Raw genomic sequence first — 20258 nt, 5'->3', positions numbered from 1 at the left:
GGTCTTTTTCAAATGTGGGGCAGCCGAGGCCTCGGGAGAGGAAGCGACTTGCCGAGAAGGACAGCACAAACAGGAGCCCAGACATCCCGGCTGAGTGGCTGGTACCGTGGACCTGTGCCTGAACCTCCTCGCCTCTGTGTAGCCCCAACTCAGCTGCCTGGGCGCCTGAGGGGGGCCTGCAGCTACTCTACTGTGATCATTAAATCTCTCTCCTTCCAACACAGTCACCACCCTTAATCTTCCAGGGCGGGGAAAGCCATTTTCTGGGTTTGGTGTAAGGAAACGAGCTCTGAAAAGCCCTGGTAACTGTGACTTACCTCCTGCTTCTGCCCAGACCTGCGGGATAAATGTGCTCGGGGGTGGGGGCGTGGCTAACTGGCCTAGGAAGCTTTCTAAAGGATGTGCAGTCAGGGTTCAAGGGTGAGAACGAAAGCGAATGACTCTGCTGCTGAAAGAATGTTCATCTGTGAGGCAACTACTGACGTTTACCAAGTGTTTTCTTCCTGTTTTCCAGTCCACTTTTCCAGCTGCTTAAGGTGTGGAAGCCACACTACATGCTTTTTGAGGACTTTGCTCCCTGAAATCCCGTGATCTCTTTCCTGCAGCCATGGGAGCGGGCGGTAATCAGACCCTGGGCTTTTCCTCCGCCCTTTGTTAGGGCAGCAACCAGGGGGAAACTGGCTTAGTCTGCTCTTAAGTGTCCTCCTGGCTCTCAGCACTGGCCCCTAAAATGCGTCTTGCCGTATAAATGGATTTGCCCTGGCATCTGCTAACGTTTACTCTTCCAATTGTCAGAAAAGTTGGACTGGTTGACACGAGCGGAATTTTTCTCTCTCTTTTTTCTTCCGTTTGGATAAATGTGTCACGGTCCAATGTTGTGACAGATGGAAAAATCCTATGTAGGGCACGCAGGAAGTACTCTGAGGGCCCGTGTGGCACGGTGGGTTGATAGGAACCCATCTCTTCTCTTAGTGAATTATTCACGTGTACTTCCCTAAAAGACCGTTCCTGTTTTAAGGTCTCGGTTGTAAAACCGTAGAGTTCACCATTCCCGCGGAGAGGTTCCCTGCAGTCTCGGACGGAAGGAGCCAGAGGCACCGCAGAAACACTTTCTCCCCCAGCGCTCTGCCCACTGAGAACAGCTTTCGGCGCGCCAAGCATGCTGCACCCGGGTTAGGACCCGGCAGGTCTCGCTGGGAATTTGGGTGAGGGTGCGGTCTGGGCGACCAGCTCCGGGGCGCGCTCTGCCTGGTGCCACCGTCCGCCCGGCAAACTCGGGCGTGGCCACCCACATCTCCCCGAACAGAGCCTCCCTTACACCCTTTCTCCCCAAGCCCCCCGCCGCCCCCCCCACCGCACACCCTGCAGTCTGATAACGGGATCCCACCCCACCACCGGGTCAGTGACCGGTCCCGGACGGTCTCCGGGGCTCACCCTGGAACCCCGTGCTCCCACTCGGCGCTCAGACCCCCACACCTCGGGCCAAGCAGGGCTCACCCTGACCTGGGCTTGCTGGCCAGACCCAGGGGGCAGAGAAAGCGCAGCCTCCCCGTTCTGTCGCCAGGGCCCAGGGCGCTCGTGCGGCCGGCGGGGCGGGAGAGCGAGGGATGCCCAGGCTTCCGGCTCTCCTAGCCGCCGCGCGCGGATCCCTGCTCCCTGCTCGCGGCGCGCCCAGGGAGCAGGAGACGTGAGCAACCTTTCGCGGGTTTTTGGTGCCCTGGCGGGAGCAGCATCCACGCAGCCGGTACCCCCGCGGAGGAGCCTCGAGCCCCGCCCCCGCCGGCCCGCAGTGTCACGTGGCCCACAGCGCCCCCGCGGGCCGGTCACGTGACGGCGGCGCACCGTTGCCCGGGCAGCGGCTGCGGCGGGCCGGCGGGGGGCGGGGCAGCTGGCGGGGGCGGGGCCGGGGGACCCCGAGGGACGGGCGGAAGGAGGGTGGGGGCCGCGCTCGGCGCCCCGGCCGGGCCACAGGGCCACTGGGCCACACGGCCACACGGCCACACGGCCACGCCAGCGCCGCCTGCCGCGAGCCCGAGCCGGAGCCGGGCCGGGCGGGCAGAGCAGCTCGGTGAGTGCTCGCCGCGGGGGGTCTCGCGGGGGACTGGAATTGCAACAGGAGACTCGACGGGGGAGGGGACCGGCTTCCTCCTGGGCAGGCCTGGGACGCGCGACGTCTGCGGGGTTGGGAGGCGGCCAGGTGACCCCCAACCCCGCGGACTCCCCGGGCAGGGTGCGGCGCCGAGAGGACTCAGGTCGCGGGTGCGGGCAGAATGCGGGTCCTGCGGCTGCTGGGGCTTCCTGAGGGGAAGGGACAGGGATGCAGGCGGACTCCTCTAGGAGACCCAGGGGAGCAGGAGGGGCTGGGCCCCCTCCCTGCACGGGTGTGACAAAAAGAGAGTCAGAAACAGGCGTTTCTGCGTGGCACTCGCCATTGCTCGTGTCCCAGATGTTTAAAGGAAGTTAAGACAGGCAAACCCCAAAACCTACCGCCCGGAAATGTTTCCAACAGCCCTGCCAAGGAGAATAGCAAATCTTTAGAGAGAGCATCACTGTTATGCTACAAGACCTCTTTTCTCTGACTGCCCCTTATATGAAAACAAAACCAAAAAACCCACAAGGTTCAGCCAGGAGAGCATCCTTTGGAGCCTCTGCCACCTGACAGAAACGCAGGGCTCCATCTTGACCCACCCCACCCCCTGCCTGAGCCCAGTCCCGGAGTGTGAGGACCAGACTCTGCCCCTGGAGTTGGGGAGGCAGGGGGAGGAGGCCTGGCCCAGGGTAGGACGCTGGGGCTGGAAGGGTGCGGATGGATCTGAATCCAGCCTGGGCTGCTCCCTCTGCAGGAAGTGGCTTCTCTGTCTTCAGGACCCACAGGCCTGCCTCAGGACCCAGGCTCCAAGCAGACAGACAGCCTTTCCTTCCCAAACCCTGCCACTCGAAGGACATCTGCAGGGCTGAGGCCGGCCTGCCTATTGCCCAGAGGCCACCATGGCCCAGAGGCCACCATCAGACCTCACTGCCCATGAAGCTCTCCACTTTCCAATTTGAGCTCAGCTCTCATTCATTGGTGGTCCCTGTGCTTCCCTCTTCTTCACCCCATACATCCCTTTGGAGGCCACCAGGCCCTCCTGGCCCTCCCAGTCGGCCAAGCGTTTGAGCACACAGACCAGACTGAGCCTGCATTGTTCCCTCACCAGCTCCGTCCAAGCCCCTGCATCCGGGCACCTCCAGAGCAAGTCCAGCACAGTCATACTTTCCAGGCTCCACGTACTCCTTGCATCCTGCCTTCCACCCCTGTTTCCCTGACCCCCTCTGCAGCTAGCTTTTCTGCCCTGCCTCTCAGAAGCTCCCATGTGGGCAGCATCTTGTCTTTGAGGGAGGGTCCCACTTTGCCAATGCTACCTTCACTACCTATGTCCTTGTCCCTGTCCTGGCTCCCTAGCAGGGCCCCTCTCCCGGGTTAAGAGTAGAGGCAGCCAGCCCCTCCTGCACTCCCTCAGCCCTCACACCCCCTCCACTAAAGCAGCATTTAACTCACTGGATGAGAATCCCCCTGCCCTTATCTCACTCCCCCACGGGACATCCTCACCTTTCATCTTTGATCCTTAAGTACCAAATGCAGTCTTACCTTCGGGCTCAGGAAGCATTTATTGGATGCAGGATGGAGAGATGGATCCTCTGAGGGGGCAAAGCTTGTGCCTTTCACCCCACCACACACTGGACAGTGTCTTCATCATACCTGTGGGCTCACTTCTGATACGTAGGGGGAGAAAAAGAGAAAAAAATGTATTTCCAAATGACGCCATTCTAAATTATTTGGAGCCAGCCAATGGACTGGTTAGTGAACAACATTTCTCTGAATTCTCCCCAAGGGAAGGGACATTCCTGTGATTGAAGTGCTTGCAAGCAGTGCTGCTGGCTGCAGATGTGGACGGGGTGACCAAGGTTCCCAAGTCGGCCCTCCTGTAAATGACCTAGTAATTGGCATCCCAGGCAGAAATAGAAGAGCACAGAACTGTTTCCCGGGGCCCTATTGGCTGGTAAAAGCCGAGCCTCCGCAGCCTGGTGGAAGACAAAGAGGAAGGCACCCCAAAAGAGAGAGGCCTTCCCCGCCCCAGGACCTTCCCAGAGAATCCTTTTAGGGATTGGCGTGGACAGGTCAAGTGTGGGGCATTTCCTCAGCCGCTGACCCTGGTGAACACCCCCTACTCCCCCCCCCCCCCCCCAGCCAGGCTCCCTGGAACCTGGGAACACTGCTCTGTTTTGTGGTAGCCTTAAGAAGGCTTTTTACGGGGCCTATGCGGGCTTGAAGGTAAGAGTTAATATCTGATGCCAAGTGAGCTGTGAGGTGCCTGTGCCCTTGAAGCCTGCCCTGCAGATTAATTCGAGCTGATCCCGCGGGCTGCTGCATGGGCCGGCCCCTTGGGCCACACAAGACCCAATCCCCTATTTGGATTAGTGGAGATTTGGGTTTAAATTCACAAATCTTGACAGATCAGCCCTTCTGATCTTCATCGTGTGTTATTGTCAAACCAGATGTCTACTGGGGTACTCGAGGGGTCTCCAGCCTCCATTTCTCGGAACAAAAACAAAAAAACCCCACAAAAAACCATGCTCACGTCAATTGGCCAATTCAGTTTTTCATTTTGCTGAAGGTTTCCATTGCAGCCTGGATGTGGCCTTAGTTATACAAACCAGGTATTTTCAGGGCGAACCGTGCTGATTAAAATCTAAGTTGGATTTGAGAACTTAGCGGAGGCTGCTTGGAAATGTTGATTTCATGGTTGGCACCTGGCCATTGGAAAGCAGTTTTGGTTCCACTCTCTTGTCTAAGAGCCCGGTAGGGTGGGGATGTCCCTAGGTGAAGATAAGCAGGTTGGAAAGGTCAGGTGTCACGCTCACATGGCAGGGTCAAATCCAGAAGTTTAGGTCCTAAAAGCTTCCTAACTACTACAGCTCCCTACTCCCTGAAGATAGGTGCACCTCTGAGGAGTCTTTAGGTGCTTTTGGTCAACCTTGGAATTCCATTCACCCAAGAGCCACACTCAGTGGGAGCCTTTCTGAGCTCGGGGTGGGAGGCCAGATTCCTGCTTTGTGGAGGAACACTGGATGCTGCGATGGTTCCTGGAGATGCACTCCTGCCCCTCCTTTCCTGCAGGTGGTCCCCACGTTCCTGTGTGAGGGCTGCCTCAGAGGCCAGGGCCCCATACTCGTGCACCCCTGGATCCCATGGCCCTGGCACAGGGTGTATACTGTGGGCCCCCAGGGAAAGTTAAAGGGACTTGGATTCTGGCTTTTCCAAGCCCCGGGAACCCTCTGGGATGCCTGAGTGTGTCTCTGCCGCCCACAGGCTGGCTCCCACCATGAGCGCCGAGCTCAACGTACCTGTGGACCCCTCCACTCCTGCCTGCTCGGAGCCCGGCCACAAGGGCATGGATTACCGGGACTGGGTCCGCCGCAGCTACCTGGAACTGGTCACCTCCAACCACCACTCTGTGCAGGCCCTCTCCTGGAGGAAGCTCTACCTGAGCAGGGCCAAGCTGAAGGCCTCCAGCCGGACGTCCGCCCTCCTCTCGGGCTTTGCCATGGTGAGTGGAAACACATGGTGGGAAACACAGCCTGTGAAGTGGGCTTTTGCTAATTGAAATCCTGTGATGCTTCGGGGAGCAAAGCACTCCCTCCGGGCCCAGCCAGGATGGACCATTAGTAAGTCTCTGCCCAGGTCCCACCTCCTCCAAGGGGACTGCTCTGGCAACTGGAGGGGTGGCCTGGGGCATCCAGGGGAGTTCCCAAGCCCCAGAGCCCTCAGAAAGCCCACTCTCACGTTCACATACAGTATTTACTTGGCAAGGAAGTTAGTGGGGTAATTAAGATAGCTTCAGGGTACAAGGTTTCCCGGGGAAAAGTCCCCACATCTGCACATCTCAGGCACCACCCAAGAGTTTGGGAATTTGAGCAGAAACTGTGGCATGGGTTGCGTTTGCTCAGTTTAGCCCAGCTGGGGACGCAGATGCTCCCTGAATGTGGTCTCTGGGGTGACAAAGCAGAGCCTCTGGCCTGACACCCGGCTGCCCGGCTGTGCTTTCCTTCTGAGTCATCCCCCAGGACAAGAGTCTGTCTGGGAAAAAACCGTGGGCCCTGAAAAAGGGCCACATCCCCTGTTGACTTCAAAGCCTGCAGACCTTCATCCCTTCAGGGGATTGCCCCAGAGAGGGGGGATGTCAGGATTCCGGATTCCCAGCGAGAACTGCGGCCGCCCCTCCTTTTTCTTTCTCTCTTGTCTGCTCAGAGGTCCTATTGGGCTGGAAGCCATTTTTTTTTAAATGTAAAAACAATTGTTTTTCCATATCCCAGAGCCTCAGCTGTCAAATGGATACGCAGAAAATAAAAAAGCTGTCCGAGCAAGCCAGTGCGGCCACTCCCATGACAAGGGCCTGCCCGTCATCGGCACTGGTCACCCGTGGAAAAATGAGACCTCGTGTAGTCAGGGCGTGACTTCCGGCAGGGCAGGGCAGAGGTCACCACGCTTAGAGGGCAGTCAGTTTGGGTTGAGGTCTGTAGTTCAAAGCAAAGGCTTATTTACGTCCTGCATTTTACTGCTTAAAACGTAATTACAAAAGTGTACAATCATATGGGACATAACTTTGGCTCAAAATGATTTCCTTCCATCACATTAAAAGAGGAACATTTTCTCAAGCTTAACTTTAAGAAATAGCAGGAGAAGTTTAGACGTCACCATTAAAATTAGATCTTGTTTTCTACCCTCCCAGTAGGGTATAATGCATAGTAGTACTATGCATATGTACTGCATTAAATTTTTCTGGCCTATATTTATTATTATATATTTTTTAACTTTGGAAAACTAACTGAGAAGTACTGCATGATGTAATGAAGTAGGACGGTTTCCTCTCTGTGCGGGGCCTGGGTCTCGGAAATCACTTCCCGTCTGCAGCTGTCCCTTGAGACCCCGGTCTTCCAAACATTTGGACTTCCAAATTTAGGGAAGAGTCTGCTCACCAGAGTTTGAAGGCTACAAAACCCTGCATTAAAATTTGCAAACAAGCCCTGTGAATAAAGCTGTAAAGCAAAGAGTGAATTCTGGAGGAGTAGTTTGAGACTCAATGGCAGCCTTCGGGGTGTGACGTGGCCTTAGAATGAGGGCAGAGACCGCTGAATAATAATAATAATTCATTATTGTTCATTCAATAGTATTATTCATTCAACAATAATGAATTATTATAATAATTCATTTCTTCAGCATTTGTGGAGTATCTCCTCTGTAGCAAGTGCTCCTTAAGCCGTTGGGGATACGTTTCAGAAGCCACAGACCCCAGTAAATCAGATAATTATTCAGACTGCAGAGCAGCCCAGGAGAAATAAGTGATGAATACAGATCGTCAGCTAGTATCAGCATGTCCACTGTGGAAACCATAGCTGAATGAGGGCAGGGTCATGGAAAAATGAACAGGCCGTTCTGTAGGTAGAGTTCCCTCTCCATATTATGTATTCCCTAATTAGAATTGCAAAGCTGCTCCTTTTTCCAGCAAGTGCTTATGCCTGACCTTAAGCTTATTTCTTCATGTTTATCCTGCCCCTAACACAGAGAACCAGTGATCCAGGACCCCTTCATAAAAATCTTTGCATAAATACACTGAAAAATGGCCTTTGGCCTTTTCTCCTCTTGAGGTGGAACAAAACTGCTTTCCTCATAGGCCTTTTAATCATCTTTGTTTCTCATCTCTGCACCCTCTGAAGTTTACAACATCCTTTTTTGTTGGGCCATATCCTTTGTGGTCACAAGAGCCTACCCAGGCTAAAAGGGCACTGAGAAAGGACCACCCCTCCTCTTAGAAGTGTGGCTGCTGTCTCTTTGGAGCAATAATCACTGCTGAGTTTCTGTTCCGCTGTGGTCCACTAGGACTGGCATATCTTCTTTTTACCTACCAAATGTTCCATCTTCACTGAAGACGGAGTGAGAGGATGAGGTCCTCACTCTAAGAGGCAGTAGTTGCTAGAAGTTATGAAATCTTTCTTGTAAATTTTTTGAAACAGGGATGGCTCTGGGACTTCCCTGGCGGTCCAATGGTCAGTGGTTGGGACTTGGCGCTTTCGCTGCTGTGGCTCCAGGGTTCCCACGGGATTGCCCCGTGACTCCTGAGCTGGGCTGGTGGCAGGTTGGGGAACTAAGATCCCCAAGACGTGCAGCACGGCCCAAAACAAAACAACAACAAAAAAGGGATGGCTCAGCTCTAGCAGACAAACAGTGTGAGTGGAAAAGCCTTCTGGCTTCTCTCTGCCTCCCTGTTCCCCCTTCCTTGACGGGTGTGATTTCTTACCTTTGGGTGCCTGGAAGAAGGCCCTTGGTGAGCCTGGACTAAACCCTCCACTGGGGTTGGTCCACAGAGCTGGGGTGGGATGTGGGCTGCAGGGGAGTGGACTGGGTGTGACCTGGGGAAGCGTGGCAGGAGCCTGGCGCCCAGTCTGGACTTTGAAAGCCCCTTAGGGCTCGTGGTGAGCAGATCCCAGCCTAAATAGACACTCAACTGCTACAGAGATAAGCAGGGGCTTCTGGTCCTTCTGTGAGCCTTTTATTCCCTTTCATTTAAAAGTTGTTTTTATTTTTTCAAAGTTAGCACATGTGCAGTTTAAAATTAAGTACTGCAAAGGGCTTGTGACAAACCCTGGCAGCCCCTCCGCCTCCACGTCTCTAATGATGTTTGGGAATTGCTGTCTCTTGACTTACCCTTTTTACATATTTCCTGTTGGTCTCCTGCTCCCGTTGATTCAGCTCAGTTGTCCCAGCCCAGCCCCTTCCCAGCTTCCCCTCCTTACCGTTGTTGTCATTTATATGACCATTCCCGGCCTTTGGAGAGGTGGCTGCTCGCTCCCGCTTTTGGCCTCAGCTGAGAGGCACCCTGTGGCTTGTGTGAGGCCGTCCAGTGTACGACTCTGAGCCTAGGGACCATCAGGAGCCTCCATCATTACTTCTTTTTACCTCTTGAAAGGTCAGGTTTGTTTTTTTGAGAAACATCAGTTGTTTTGCAGCTAAGCTCCACTGCAGCCCGGCTCTGATATCAACAGCAAAGTCGCATGTTCCCAGGGAAGCGTGGCCTCTGCCCTGGGCCAGAGCCCGGCACCCCAATATACCTACGTTCTTGGCATCCAGGGTGCGATCACCGCCCTGCCCAGTGCTTCTCTGGCCTCTTCTGTACTTTTTAGATTTTCCCTGAATGAGATCTTCTTTAGCTAATCAGAAAAAAAAAAAAAAAGAGTAAAGTTCAAAATATTTGATCAGCAAGGAGGGCGCCCTCTGCTCTGTGGGCGCCCCGACCCAGCGCCCCCTCTGCCTTGCAGGTGGCCATGGTGGAGGTGCAGCTGGAGACTCAGTACCAATACCCGCGGCCGCTGCTCGTCGCCTTCAGCGCGTGCACCACGGTGCTGGTGGCCGTGCACCTGTTCGCGCTGCTCGTCAGCACGTGCATCCTGCCCAACGTGGAGGCCGTGAGCAACATCCACAACCTCAACTCCATCAGCGAGTCTCCGCACGAGCGCATGCACCCCTACATCGAGCTGGCCTGGGGCTTCTCCACCGTGCTGGGCATCCTGCTCTTCCTGGCCGAGGTGGTACTGCTCTGCTGGATCAAGTTCCTGCCCGTGGACGCGCGCCACCAGCCCGGCCCTCCACCTGGCCCCGGGGGCCACACGGGCTGGCAGGCCGCCCTGGTGTCCACCATCATCATGGTGCCCGTGGGCCTCATCTTCGTGGTCTTCACCATCCACTTCTACCGCTCGCTGGTGCGCCACAAAACCGAGCGGCACAATCGCGAGATCGAGGAGCTGCACAAGCTCAAAGTGCAGCTGGATGGGCACGAGCGCAGCCTGCAGGTGGTGTGAGCGTGTGCGCTCCTGGGCAGGCGGGGCCGATGCCGTGTGTCCGCGGCCGCATCCGCGTCAGCTCAGCGTCCACGCCTCGCTGGGAGGGAACAGAACTCGCTTGCGGTATGGGGAATTTCAGAAATGCAAATTGCCAACGGGGCTGCCGAGACACTGCCAGGTGGTTCAAGACCAAAGTTCTACTGTCTTCATGCTGTTAAGACCTGGATCGTTTTCCTTCAGAAGATGGAAATCTTCAGTTAAACGGGAGACTGATGCTAAGAGCTCAGGGGAAAGAAAGGACGAGTCCTTGGCCCTGGGCACTTCCTGAGGCTGGAGGCCGGGCTCCGAGTAGCACCAGGTGGTCACGGGTCACCTCGGAGACCTGGAGTGAGCGGCCGGCGGGGGCCGGGAGCCTGGCAGGGACCTGGAGAGTCGGGGTAGCACCATGGGTTCAGGGAAGGGATTGCCCCGTGACTCCTGAGCTGGGCTGGTGGCAGCCGGGTGGCACGTCTGATGGTACCACCCTGCTACGATTAGACGGGGCACAGGCTTACAGCTTGGCCTGGTGCTTCCCTCCCTGCCGTGGAGGGAGCTGGGCGGCCTGGCTCGTGGGGCTGGGGAAGGAAAGCAGGAGCCCAGGGCACGTGGTCCAGCAGGCGTCAGACTTGTCAGGCCCTGGGGGAGCCGTCCAAGGGCGGAGGCCAGTCTGTGGGCGCCCACTGGAGGTGGCTGTTAACTGAGGGGTGCTCTGAGGCACACTGGGCTCAGATTCTCTCTTCCCTGCCAGCTGGATCCTTGGCCACATTGACCCAGCGAGGCCACCAGGCTGGGGAAAGGGCCCAAAGTCCAGAAGCCTCCGTCTCTCGGCCACAGACTGTCCCCTGAGCCGCCAGCTGACCCTCCGGGCTGTGGCTGCAGAAGGCAGGCGCACTCTCGCCCAGGCACCCGAGCCCGCCCACCTCCCTGCTGCCTGTGGTCCCCGGCAGCGGGAGGGGGCAGCCGGGACACTTCCTGTCTAGACAAGGCCGTGGCCGGGCCTGGTCTGTGGGTGGTAGCATGAGGGGCCAGCCCTGGCCAAACGTGGGTCCTGCTTATAATGACGGCAGGGAAGGTGAGACCCTGTGGAGCGCTCCCCTCCTGGGCCTCCTGGCCGCAAGCACAGGCCCAGCTCACACTTCTATGCAGCCATGCACAGCACAGGTTCCGGTGTTTTTCAGAAGGGCGTCTGGTAGACCTGAGCCCATGTTCTTGGACCGAACACATACATGCTACAGCTCAGCTTACGTGTGAGCCTGCTGCGCCCTGGGCCGCTTTTAAGAACCACATTTACCACACTGGCCAGCAGCCACCAGAGAGTGGTGCCTCTTCTTTTGTTTCACAGTCACTGGACTTCATGCTCTGACGGCATTTCTGTCCACAGCCTGTTATCTCTGTGGGGTCTGGGTTGCCTGTATCAAGAAGTGCGGGCAGGCCTGGCTGAGGTTTCTGGGACTGTGACATCCTGTTGAGAACCTGAACCTTAACGTAACTGAATGCTGAGAATCACCAGTGCAAGTCATGGCATTTACGGGGAGCCTGGACATCGTGTCTTGCTGGGCTGGAGGAGAGCCCTAGCACCTTCCAAAGGGCGTGTCCCTCACATCCTCTGCAGACATCTGTCGTGACTTGCTTGCTCCCTAGCGCATGTCTCCTCTCCCAGAGCCTTGCTGAAAAGGCTCGTCTGGTGTAATGTGTTTGCTTTGCAAAAGAACGTCAGCGGCACTGCAAGACGGCCACTTTGCGTCCTGGCAGGGACTAGACAGGCTGACTCCTCCCCACTGCTGGGCGGGGACGGCAGCCCCTTCCTCTGGCCTCAGGCTTTAGAGAGGGCCTTGTTGGGCTAACTTCGGCCACCTTCCTGGGCCATCTGGTGCCCCTGCCCCGTGTGCCAGACCCACGGAGTGCCGAGTTCCCCAGACTGCGGTGAGCACACTCTGGGTGTCAGCCAGGGGCCAGCTGTTACACCTGGCCCATGGGCAGAGTTTTTCTAGCCTGGCCACATCAGGGTCAGACACTAGGTGCCCAGTGACAGTGCCACGTGGGTAGGAAAAATGCCACATAATCACGTTTTCGACATTGATGAGGAGAATAATGTTCTTGTAATTTCTTGTTCTTTCCTCCAGCGAGCTCTCCCAGCTCCAGCCTTTCTAGTTCCCAGAGGCATGAGGCAAACTGAATTTGTGAGAACAGAGATGACTGTGGGCCTGGGGACTGATGATCGGGGGGCGCCCTCAGGACTGGAGAATAAGCTGCCATTTGGAGCTGCAGCAGGGCAGTCTGCGGAGGGGAGGGAAGCAAATTGCAGGCTAGAAATTTGGTTTCTGGAGGCTTAACCTGACTGTGAAGGGGGTTCCAAGTGCAGTGGCCTTTCTGTGTTGAGTGAGAGGCGCCACAGGCCGCCCCGGAGCCAGCGTGGGCTCGCCCTGTTTTCCTCTGAGCAGAGCCTTCCTGGTGCTCATAAAAACAAGTGCCCGCAGATACGCTGAGGCCCCTTCCAAAGTGGAACACGGTCTCCGTTTAGTACCTGACCAGAAGTTTCAAAACTCCAGCGTTTCTATTTTAGACAGACTGCCAGGGCAGAATGTATTTCAGTGTCTTCTAGGAAGGTCTGCTGAGGATAAAACTGCCTAAGCCTGAGCAGATCGAGGCTCATCTGCACTGCTCACCTGTCTCGTGCCGCGTAATTCATTATGCATGACGCTGTGGAGACCACATGCGGTGTGCACACCCCCTGTCCTGTGTGTGGATTTTTAAAACCGTTGCCCTGGACTGAACTGAATAAATAAGTACTTAAGTTATGAATTGCTCTCTGCTCTTGGTGGAGCACTGTGGAGAGAGGTGATGCTTGGAAGCCCCTCCCTGCCAACCGCTGGTCACCAGTGTTCCGTATCCTGCACCCCATGGGGTCAAGCGTGACCCGGGCAGAGTGCAGCTCTGAAGCTGTCAGCAGCTCTGAAGTCAGTAGTAACAGTAATAACCTCACATCTTCTACCCATCCTGTTCTCCAATCCAACACGGTCCCTAAATGAAGGGCCTGGGAGTTCCCTGGCAGTCCAGTGTTTAGGACTCTGTGCTTTCACTGCCGTGGGCCTGGGTTCAGTCCCTGGTCAGGGAACTAAGATCCTGCAAGCTGCATGGCACGGCCAAAAGTAAATAAAATAAAAAATAATAAATAAATAAATGAAGGGCCTGCAGGCTGGGACATCGGGCAACCTTGTTAAGAGAGACAGATAAAGGAGAAAATGACCTGAAGTGGTACCAACGATTTTTAAGCTCAAAGTATGCCACTGCCCTCAAGCTGTGACAAATTAAACAACCCAGGCAAGTGGCCGCGGCGCAGGTCAAAGGGGACCGACTTGAGGCCCGTTCCCGTCGAGCCAGCTCGCGGACAGGGCTCGCACTGCCGGGCACCAGGGTGTCAAGCAGTCTCCTCTTAAGACCTGAGAAAGACCCTCGGGCTGGGCGCCCCCTTCAATGCCGGCTAATGGTCCACTCTGGCGCCAGTCCCCGGGGAGGCGGCTCACGTGGGTCTCCCCTGAAAGGAGAGTGAGGTTTGCAGGAGCTCCTGCCCTAGTTCCCGCTGCCTCCCGCTGGGGCCAAACTCGGCTGACAGCTCCCTGAAGGTGGCGCTCACGCGGCGGGCCCCGATGTGCCTGCGGTGGATGGCATGCTTCCACTGGTGCCGCGCGGCTCGCGTGAGCACCAGCAGAGCGCGGCGGGGCAAGGGGACAGCCACCTCCACCTCCCGGCACGGGACAGACCTGCCGGGGGCCGTCGCGCCTTCCACCAGGGCCTGCGGGAAGCCGGACGGGGCCAGGCAGAGCAGCAGGCTGCCGGGCGCCTCCCGGGACATGGACAGCACAGTGGGGGACAGCAGGTTGAGGCTCACCAGCCGCTCCCCCCACAGCCAGGTGTCGTCCAGATGCGGGTCAATGGCCGAACCCCGCTCCGGGCAGTAGTCCAGGTTACACTGCTCCACGGGCCGGAAGTCCTCCAGGATGGGGTAGAGGCCCATTCTCCGCACCACCTCCCGGCTGAAGCTGGGGAGGCCCCGGAAGCCGGCGGTCTTTAGCTTCTGTTTCCGAAAGTTGACTTTGGGGCCGTAGTCCTGAAGGATGAGGACAAAAAGGAAGTGGGAAATTGTCTGAGTTTACAGAAATGGCATCACACGCCAGGGCTGAAGCATCCAATCACAGTGACCAAGACCAGCAAAGATTTCGGACTTCACGGAGCTGACATTCTGGCAGGAGGAGGCCAACACCAAGGAGATAAATATAAACAGCAAACATCAGATGGCAGTAAATGCTAAGGAGGAAAACAAAGCAGGGGAGGGGGATGTGAAGCATCGGGGGGACGTCTCAGCCCAGGTACCCCAGGAAGCAGAGCTGGAGACAAGAGGCCCATGCACGGGTGGCGTCCCCAGGACGTGATGCTGGGGAGTCGGGAAGGAGCCGAGCGAGGCAGGGCAGGCCAGCCCACGGCAGCGTTACCCATCTGGTCAACACTGGGTGCAACTGGGCTTCAGGACCACAAGGGAGAAGAGTCTCCACAGGACCCAGCAGCAGTTCCACCCCTAGCCTCACACCCAAGAGAACTGAAAACACACATCCACGCGGAAGTCTGTACTAGACTAGTCACAGCAGCACTATTCATGACGGCCAAAAAGTAGAAACAACCCGTGTCCACCAACAGATGAATGATGAACAAAGAGTGGTCCATCCATCCAATGGAATACTATTCAGCCACGAAAAGGAATGCAGCATTGATACAGGCTGCAGAGGGATGAACCCTGAGAACATTATGCTCAGTGAAAGAGGCCTGATACAAAGGGTCACATGTTACATAATCCTAGGTATACGAATGTCCAGAAGAGGAAGATCCACAGAGACAGAAAGTAGATTAGTGCTTGCTGGGAAATGAGGGAATGCACAGTGACTGGTAATGGGTACGCATTTCCTCTGGGGTGATGAGAATGTTCCAGAACTAGACAGTGGCGATAGTTGCACAACACTGTGGATACACTGAAAACCAAACCAGTGAATTATACACTTGAAATGGATGGATTTTATGGTGGGTGGCTTCTATTTAAAAAACAAAACAAAGACACCCTAGGGAGGAGCCTTGTAGATACACCTCAGGTCTGTGGCCTGAGGGATGGGGGGCATCTAGCTGCACCCCTGCTCCCTCGGGTCCCTGCCTCGTGGAGGGTGGCTCCATCTGCTGCTGGAGTCTTTCTCCTTCCCTGTTCCGCATGGCTCAGTGCCGGGGCCCACCGGCTCCTGCGGGCCACCCCAACTCCTTGGCAGCAGCAGGCAGAAAGGCTGGGACAGGCGGGCTGCGGCCAGGAGACTCCGAGGAACCCAGGAGGTGGGGGTGACTGCCGTGGAGACAGCAGACAGCAGCAGAGAAGACAAAGATCGGGCTGGCGGCCAGTGCAGGGCCTCCTGGGGCATGGTAAGGCCTCTGTGTTTACGTTGAGATGGGAGGCCTGGAGGGCCTGTAACAGAGCAGTGACTCGATCTGACCGGATGTCGGTGGGATCACTTCCTCCCTACTGAAACCAACTGAGGAGGACCGAGGGCTGCCCAGGAAGTGCTAGAGGCAGGTAGTGGCAGCAGCAAGGGGTGTGTGTTCTCAGATTCAGGATATGTTTTGAAGGAATACAGAGCTGACAGGAATTACCAATGAAAGAGAGGAACGTGGAAAGATCCAGGGTTTCTGGCCTGAGCAGGTGAAAGATGGAATTTGCCAAGGTGGAGCCACGGCTCAGCTTAGGGATGCCAGGGCTGGAGATAACGAGTGCGGGAGCCCCAAACTCACCGACGTGCGGGGCCGGGCCTCACTGAGATCAGTAAGGAGTGTCTGGAGAAGGAAAAGGAGAGGCCTGAGGACTGTGCCTGAGAACCAGCCACTGGCTTTAGGCAGGAGGTGGGCGATGGAGGCAGTTTTTGAGTGGGTTAAGCGGCAGCAAGAGGAGAGGACCTGAAGAGAACGGAGAGCTCTTCTGAGAAGCTCTGCTGCAGAGACGAGAGAGACAGAGCTTACTGGGAGGCCGGTGGGAAAGAGCCAGCCTTGAGGACAGAAGGGGGCAATGCGGGACAAGGAGTTCCGAGGAGACGGGCAGCATCCGGTGTGCAGCTGGAGTGGGGCTCGGGAAGAAGCCGGGCACAGGCGAGAAGGGAACCTCTGTAGATGCACCTGTTCCCTCAGAGAGGCCCGGTCGTCAGGGGGGAGTGAGGAGGGGAAGGAGAGGTTTGGAAAGAGGGCAGCAAAGCGAACGACCGGCCGAGTGGGAAGGGCCCGGCTCAGGATGGAGAGCCAGAGCCAGGGCGGCCGCCAGCAGGGGGCGCGGGTGCTGGACCCGACCAGGGCTGTGGGTGAGCAGAAAGAGCCTGCACAAGTAAGAGGAGAAAGGGCGAGGGGCACCTGAGCAAGTGCCTGTACTAACTGGTCACAGGACTGAAGATGGGTGAGGACACATGACAGGAGGGGGAGGGAATGTGGAAAGGTGGCCAATGGCTGGTTCGCAAGTCCTGGAGGGGGCGAGGATTGCTGGGGGTGAGGAACAGAAAAGGAGAAGAGCGGACCCAGGGAGGAGGGGACTGTGATGCCCGGCAAGGGAAGGTTCAGGATCTGGAGGCCCAAGTATCAGTGGGAAGAGGGCTGGGGAGACTAGAAACTGACAGGGAGAACTTTGGACAGGGGGGTAGGGGGATGGGGGGCAACTGGCAGCCTTCGTGAAACCCTCTGTGAGGGTTACCAGCACTAGGCCAGCTGGGGAGAGGGCAGAGACAGCTGAGTGGCCGTCTGCCTTTGAGCCCCGCCTCATGGGAAGGTGAGCAGGCCATGCCCAGGCCCCTGGCCCTGCCCCTTCCCAACACACCCCATTCAGCAGCCCTGCCCCCACCCCCCCTTGCCCCGGTCGGCGGGCTTGTCGCCTAATGGCTCTGGGGAGTGGTGGAAGGTGGCTGCAAAGGAAGGCCCTGAGAGGGAGGTGAGCAAAGGGGCTCTGGGGTCAGGAGCCTGGCACGGCCCCGTGGTGTGACTGCCCTCTCTGGCCCAGCTCTGGCCCAGCCTACCTGCTTCCTCCGCCCGGACTGTGAGAGCTTCCAGGGGTCGCGGTCCATCAGCCGTACCATCTCAGCTTCTTCCGCCGGGGTCACAAAATCCTCGATCAGTGTCACGCCTGGGAAGGGGAAGGCCCAGCCTTCAAAGTCGGACTCCTCGGCCCCTACAGCCCAGCCGGTGTCGGCGTAGTAAATGAACTGGTGTGTTTTCTGCAAAAGAAAGACAGGGGTGGGAATTCCCTGGCCGTCCAGTGGTTAGGATTCAGCGCTTTCACTGCGAGGGACCCAGGTTCAATCCCTGGTCAGGGAACTAATATCCCGCATGCCACTTGGTGCGGCAAAAAAAAAAAAAAAAAAGACAGGGGACAGAGGTCCTGGAGCCACTGGAGCCCTTCCGCACACTGCATACACACGCCCCGAGAAGCAGCCCCACCCAGCATTGCACCATGCCCTGCAGCACTTTGGGAGGCAGCTGGAATCTAGAGGGAGGCGGGAGCCCTGCCCAGGACCACCTCCTGGGAAAGGCCCTCAGCCCCTGCCTTTCTCACTTTCCCGTCTGTAAAAGGGAAGAGAGTATGCAGAACCATTCTTTCGTCCTCCATTTTACAGATGAGGTGACTGAGGCTCAGCAAAGTTAAGGAACTAGCCTGAGGCTGCACAGCTGGGGCGCAGCCTCCAAGGCCACACTGTTCCTGTGTCGCTGTGGGGCACTGTCTGCCCTCCCCAGGCTGGTGAGGGCTAAAGGGGAGGACTGTGTGAAGGCAGCCAGCCCTGACCAGGAGCTGGAGAAATCTGCTGCCCTAAAGCTGAGGCCACGGGCCTGCCCAGGAGGTGAGCAGCACATGCTGGGAGGCCAGAGGGAGAAGCCCTTTCCGGCCACGGTGTGGGTGTCTCTGGGGCCTGCCCTACACTGTGGCAGCCACTGGCGCTGCCTGAATTTCCCATCAAAAAAGAGCAGGGCTTCCCTGGTGGCGCAGTGGTTGAGAGTCCGCCTGCCGATGCAGGGGACACGGGTTCGTGCCCCGGTCCGGGAGGATCCCACATGCCGCGGAGCGGCTGGGCCCGTGAGCCATGGCCGCTGAGCCTGCGCTCTGCAATGGGAGAGGCCACAACAGTGAGAGGCCCACGTACCGCACAAAAAAAAAAAAAAAAAAAAGAGCAAAACTGGGAGTTCCCTGGTGGTCTAGTGGTTAGGATTAGGTGCTTTCACCATCATGGCCTCAGTTCAATCCTTGGTCGGGGAACTGAGATCCCGCAAGCTGAGTGGCACGGCCCCATACATACATACATACATAAAATTTTGGGAAAAAAAACCACAAAAAACAGAGCAGAACTTGCCAGTCACCCAGAGGAGTGCCAGACAACCTCCTGTGGCAGGGCCTTCAGGATCTGCCTCTGGTTCTGAGCAGAGGCCACCCTTCTCCTGGGCCTCCAGCCAGTGACCCAGCACAGGCCTGGCCATTTCTGCCCAACGTGGGACTGCCTACCAGGCCGTCTTTGCTCCGGAGCTTCCGGTTGGGTTGGCCAGGACTTTGTCAGATCTACAGGGCAGTCTGAGGTGTTCCCTGCCCAGTGAATTCTGCGTCCTCCCGCTTTATGTTCTACAGGCATCGCCAGCACCCACACCCCAACCCTGAACCACCATGTCTCTGTCTCCTGGCACCTCACATGGGACACACGGAAAGTTAAGGAGTCATCCCGTACATTTCACTCGTCCCTCAGCCATCAGGTTGCGAAGATGCTACCCCCGCGGTGCCCTGAGCCTCCACACCCACAGCCGTGGGCACAGTTCAGACCTCTGGCAAAGTCTGAAAAACTCTTTTTTTAAGAAAGTTTTTAACTGTGGTCAAATATATACAACCACATATACGTTACACCTTTAAAATTGATCCTCAGCCACATTTTAAGTGCACATTTCAGTGTGTTAAGTATATCACATTGTTGTACAACCAATCTCCAGAACTTTCTCACCTTGCAAAACTAAATCTACCCATTAACACCTCTCCCCCTCCCTTCCCCCCAGCTGCTGGCACCCACCATTCTTTTCTGTCTCTGTGAATTTGGCGACTTTACGTAAGTGGAATCGTACAGTATGTCTTCCGACTGGCTTATTTCACTCAGCATAACGTCCTCAGGGTTCAGCCGTGTGGTGGCACGTGCCAGACTTTCCTTTCCTCCTTTTTTAGGACTGAGTAATATTCCACTGTACGGATGGACCACATTTCGTTCTTCCTTTCATCTGTCCGTGGACACTTGGGCTGCTTCCACCTTTTAGCTATTGTGAGTAACTCTGCTATGAACATGGGTGTACAGATATCTCTTCATGACCCTGCTTTCAATTCTTTTGGGACCATATCCAGAAGTGGGATTGCTGGGTCATATGGTAGCTCTACATTTAATTTTCTGAGGAACCGCCACTGTTTTTCACAGGACCTTCTGAGCTTTTATCACGGACACTGTGACAGTTTCTTCATTGGCTTCCCAGCCTCCTTTCCTTCCTATCCACCCCTCCTCTTCCCAGGATCTTTCTAAAATTCACAGGTAACTTCCTTTAAAACCCTCAAGAGCTCGCCATGGCCCTCAGAACAGGTCCCGCCTGCCTTCCGTGGTCAGGCCCCACCGACCTCATCTCCCTCACCTGAAGCATCATCCACCTTCCCCAGGCCTTGGCCCCGCCGGAAGGCCCTTGCCCCGCTCAAAGCCTCTGAGTCCTTTTTTGTTAATTCGTTGGAATGAGTTTCCTCCTTGCCCGTTTCCGTCCAAGGCCTTCTGGGGCCCTCTGCCCTGGTTTTCAGCACCCCCTACTCTCTCCGTGTCGTCTAACCACGAGCCCGTGAAGCTTCCAGCCCCAGACACGGGGGGGCTACGTTTGCTGTCAGATCCCCCCCCAGGTTCCAGAGGTGAGCTGTGGTCGGACTGCGTCCACGTCCCAGCCCCTTTCCCACTCCAGGCCCACTGCTCAAAGCCCTCATCTCCTCACCCCGCAACGCCCCCATCGCCAGGGCCGCTGACACGGTTTGATCCGGAGCCCGTCTTCACGGTCAACCCGGGCCTCAGTTTCCCCGGATGAAGAACGGAGTTGTGGGCGCGGCCCCTCTCCCAGCCCTCACCTGGTGCTGCCAGGGCTGGTCACCTCCGCGCTGCCGCTCGCAGATTAGACAGGTCCGGATACCCTTGCAACCACATTCCCGAAGGACCTCTGGGGTCACCACCGCCGCAGCCGCCATCGCCGCGTCCTGGCGGCCAGGGCGCACGCGCAGGACCCCGGGCGCCGCT

The 20258-nt window shown here is 56.8% G+C and overlaps 2 protein-coding genes across 3 annotated transcripts; one reads left to right on the top strand and one right to left on the bottom strand.

Annotated features, from left to right (window-relative positions):
- The first annotated feature begins 4658 nt into the window (after positions 1-4658).
- On the top strand, positions 4659-10429 carry ORAI2 (ORAI calcium release-activated calcium modulator 2). Its single transcript, XM_029221075.1, has 2 exons — positions 4659-5588; positions 9355-10429. Exons 1-2 carry the CDS (start codon positions 5322-5324, stop codon positions 9892-9894), a joined length of 807 nt encoding a protein of 268 aa, XP_029076908.1. The 5' UTR covers positions 4659-5321; the 3' UTR covers positions 9895-10429.
- Positions 9920-20243, bottom strand: ALKBH4 (alkB homolog 4, lysine demethylase). 2 transcript variants are annotated; one of them, XM_029221072.1, is made up of 3 exons: positions 20093-20243; positions 16995-17192; positions 9920-14023 (listed from the first exon to the last, which is right to left on the bottom strand). In XM_029221072.1, exons 1-3 carry the CDS (start codon positions 20207-20209, stop codon positions 13436-13438), a joined length of 903 nt encoding a protein of 300 aa, XP_029076905.1. In that variant the 5' UTR covers positions 20210-20243; the 3' UTR covers positions 9920-13435. The 2 variants fall into 2 exon arrangements, with proteins under 2 accessions (XP_029076905.1, XP_029076907.1); XM_029221074.1 differs by lacking the exon at positions 20093-20243 and adding an exon at positions 19020-19902.
- Between the last annotated feature and the right edge of the window lie 15 nt (positions 20244-20258).

Source organism: Monodon monoceros, unplaced genomic scaffold (genome assembly GCF_005190385.1).
Source record: "Monodon monoceros isolate NGI ecotype Baffin Bay Population unplaced genomic scaffold, NGI_Narwhal_1 Super_Scaffold_13, whole genome shotgun sequence".
Lineage (NCBI taxonomy): Eukaryota > Metazoa > Chordata > Mammalia > Artiodactyla > Monodontidae > Monodon > Monodon monoceros.
The sequence above is the reverse complement of the archived record's forward strand: the minus strand, read 5'-3'. Positions and strand labels throughout refer to the sequence as shown.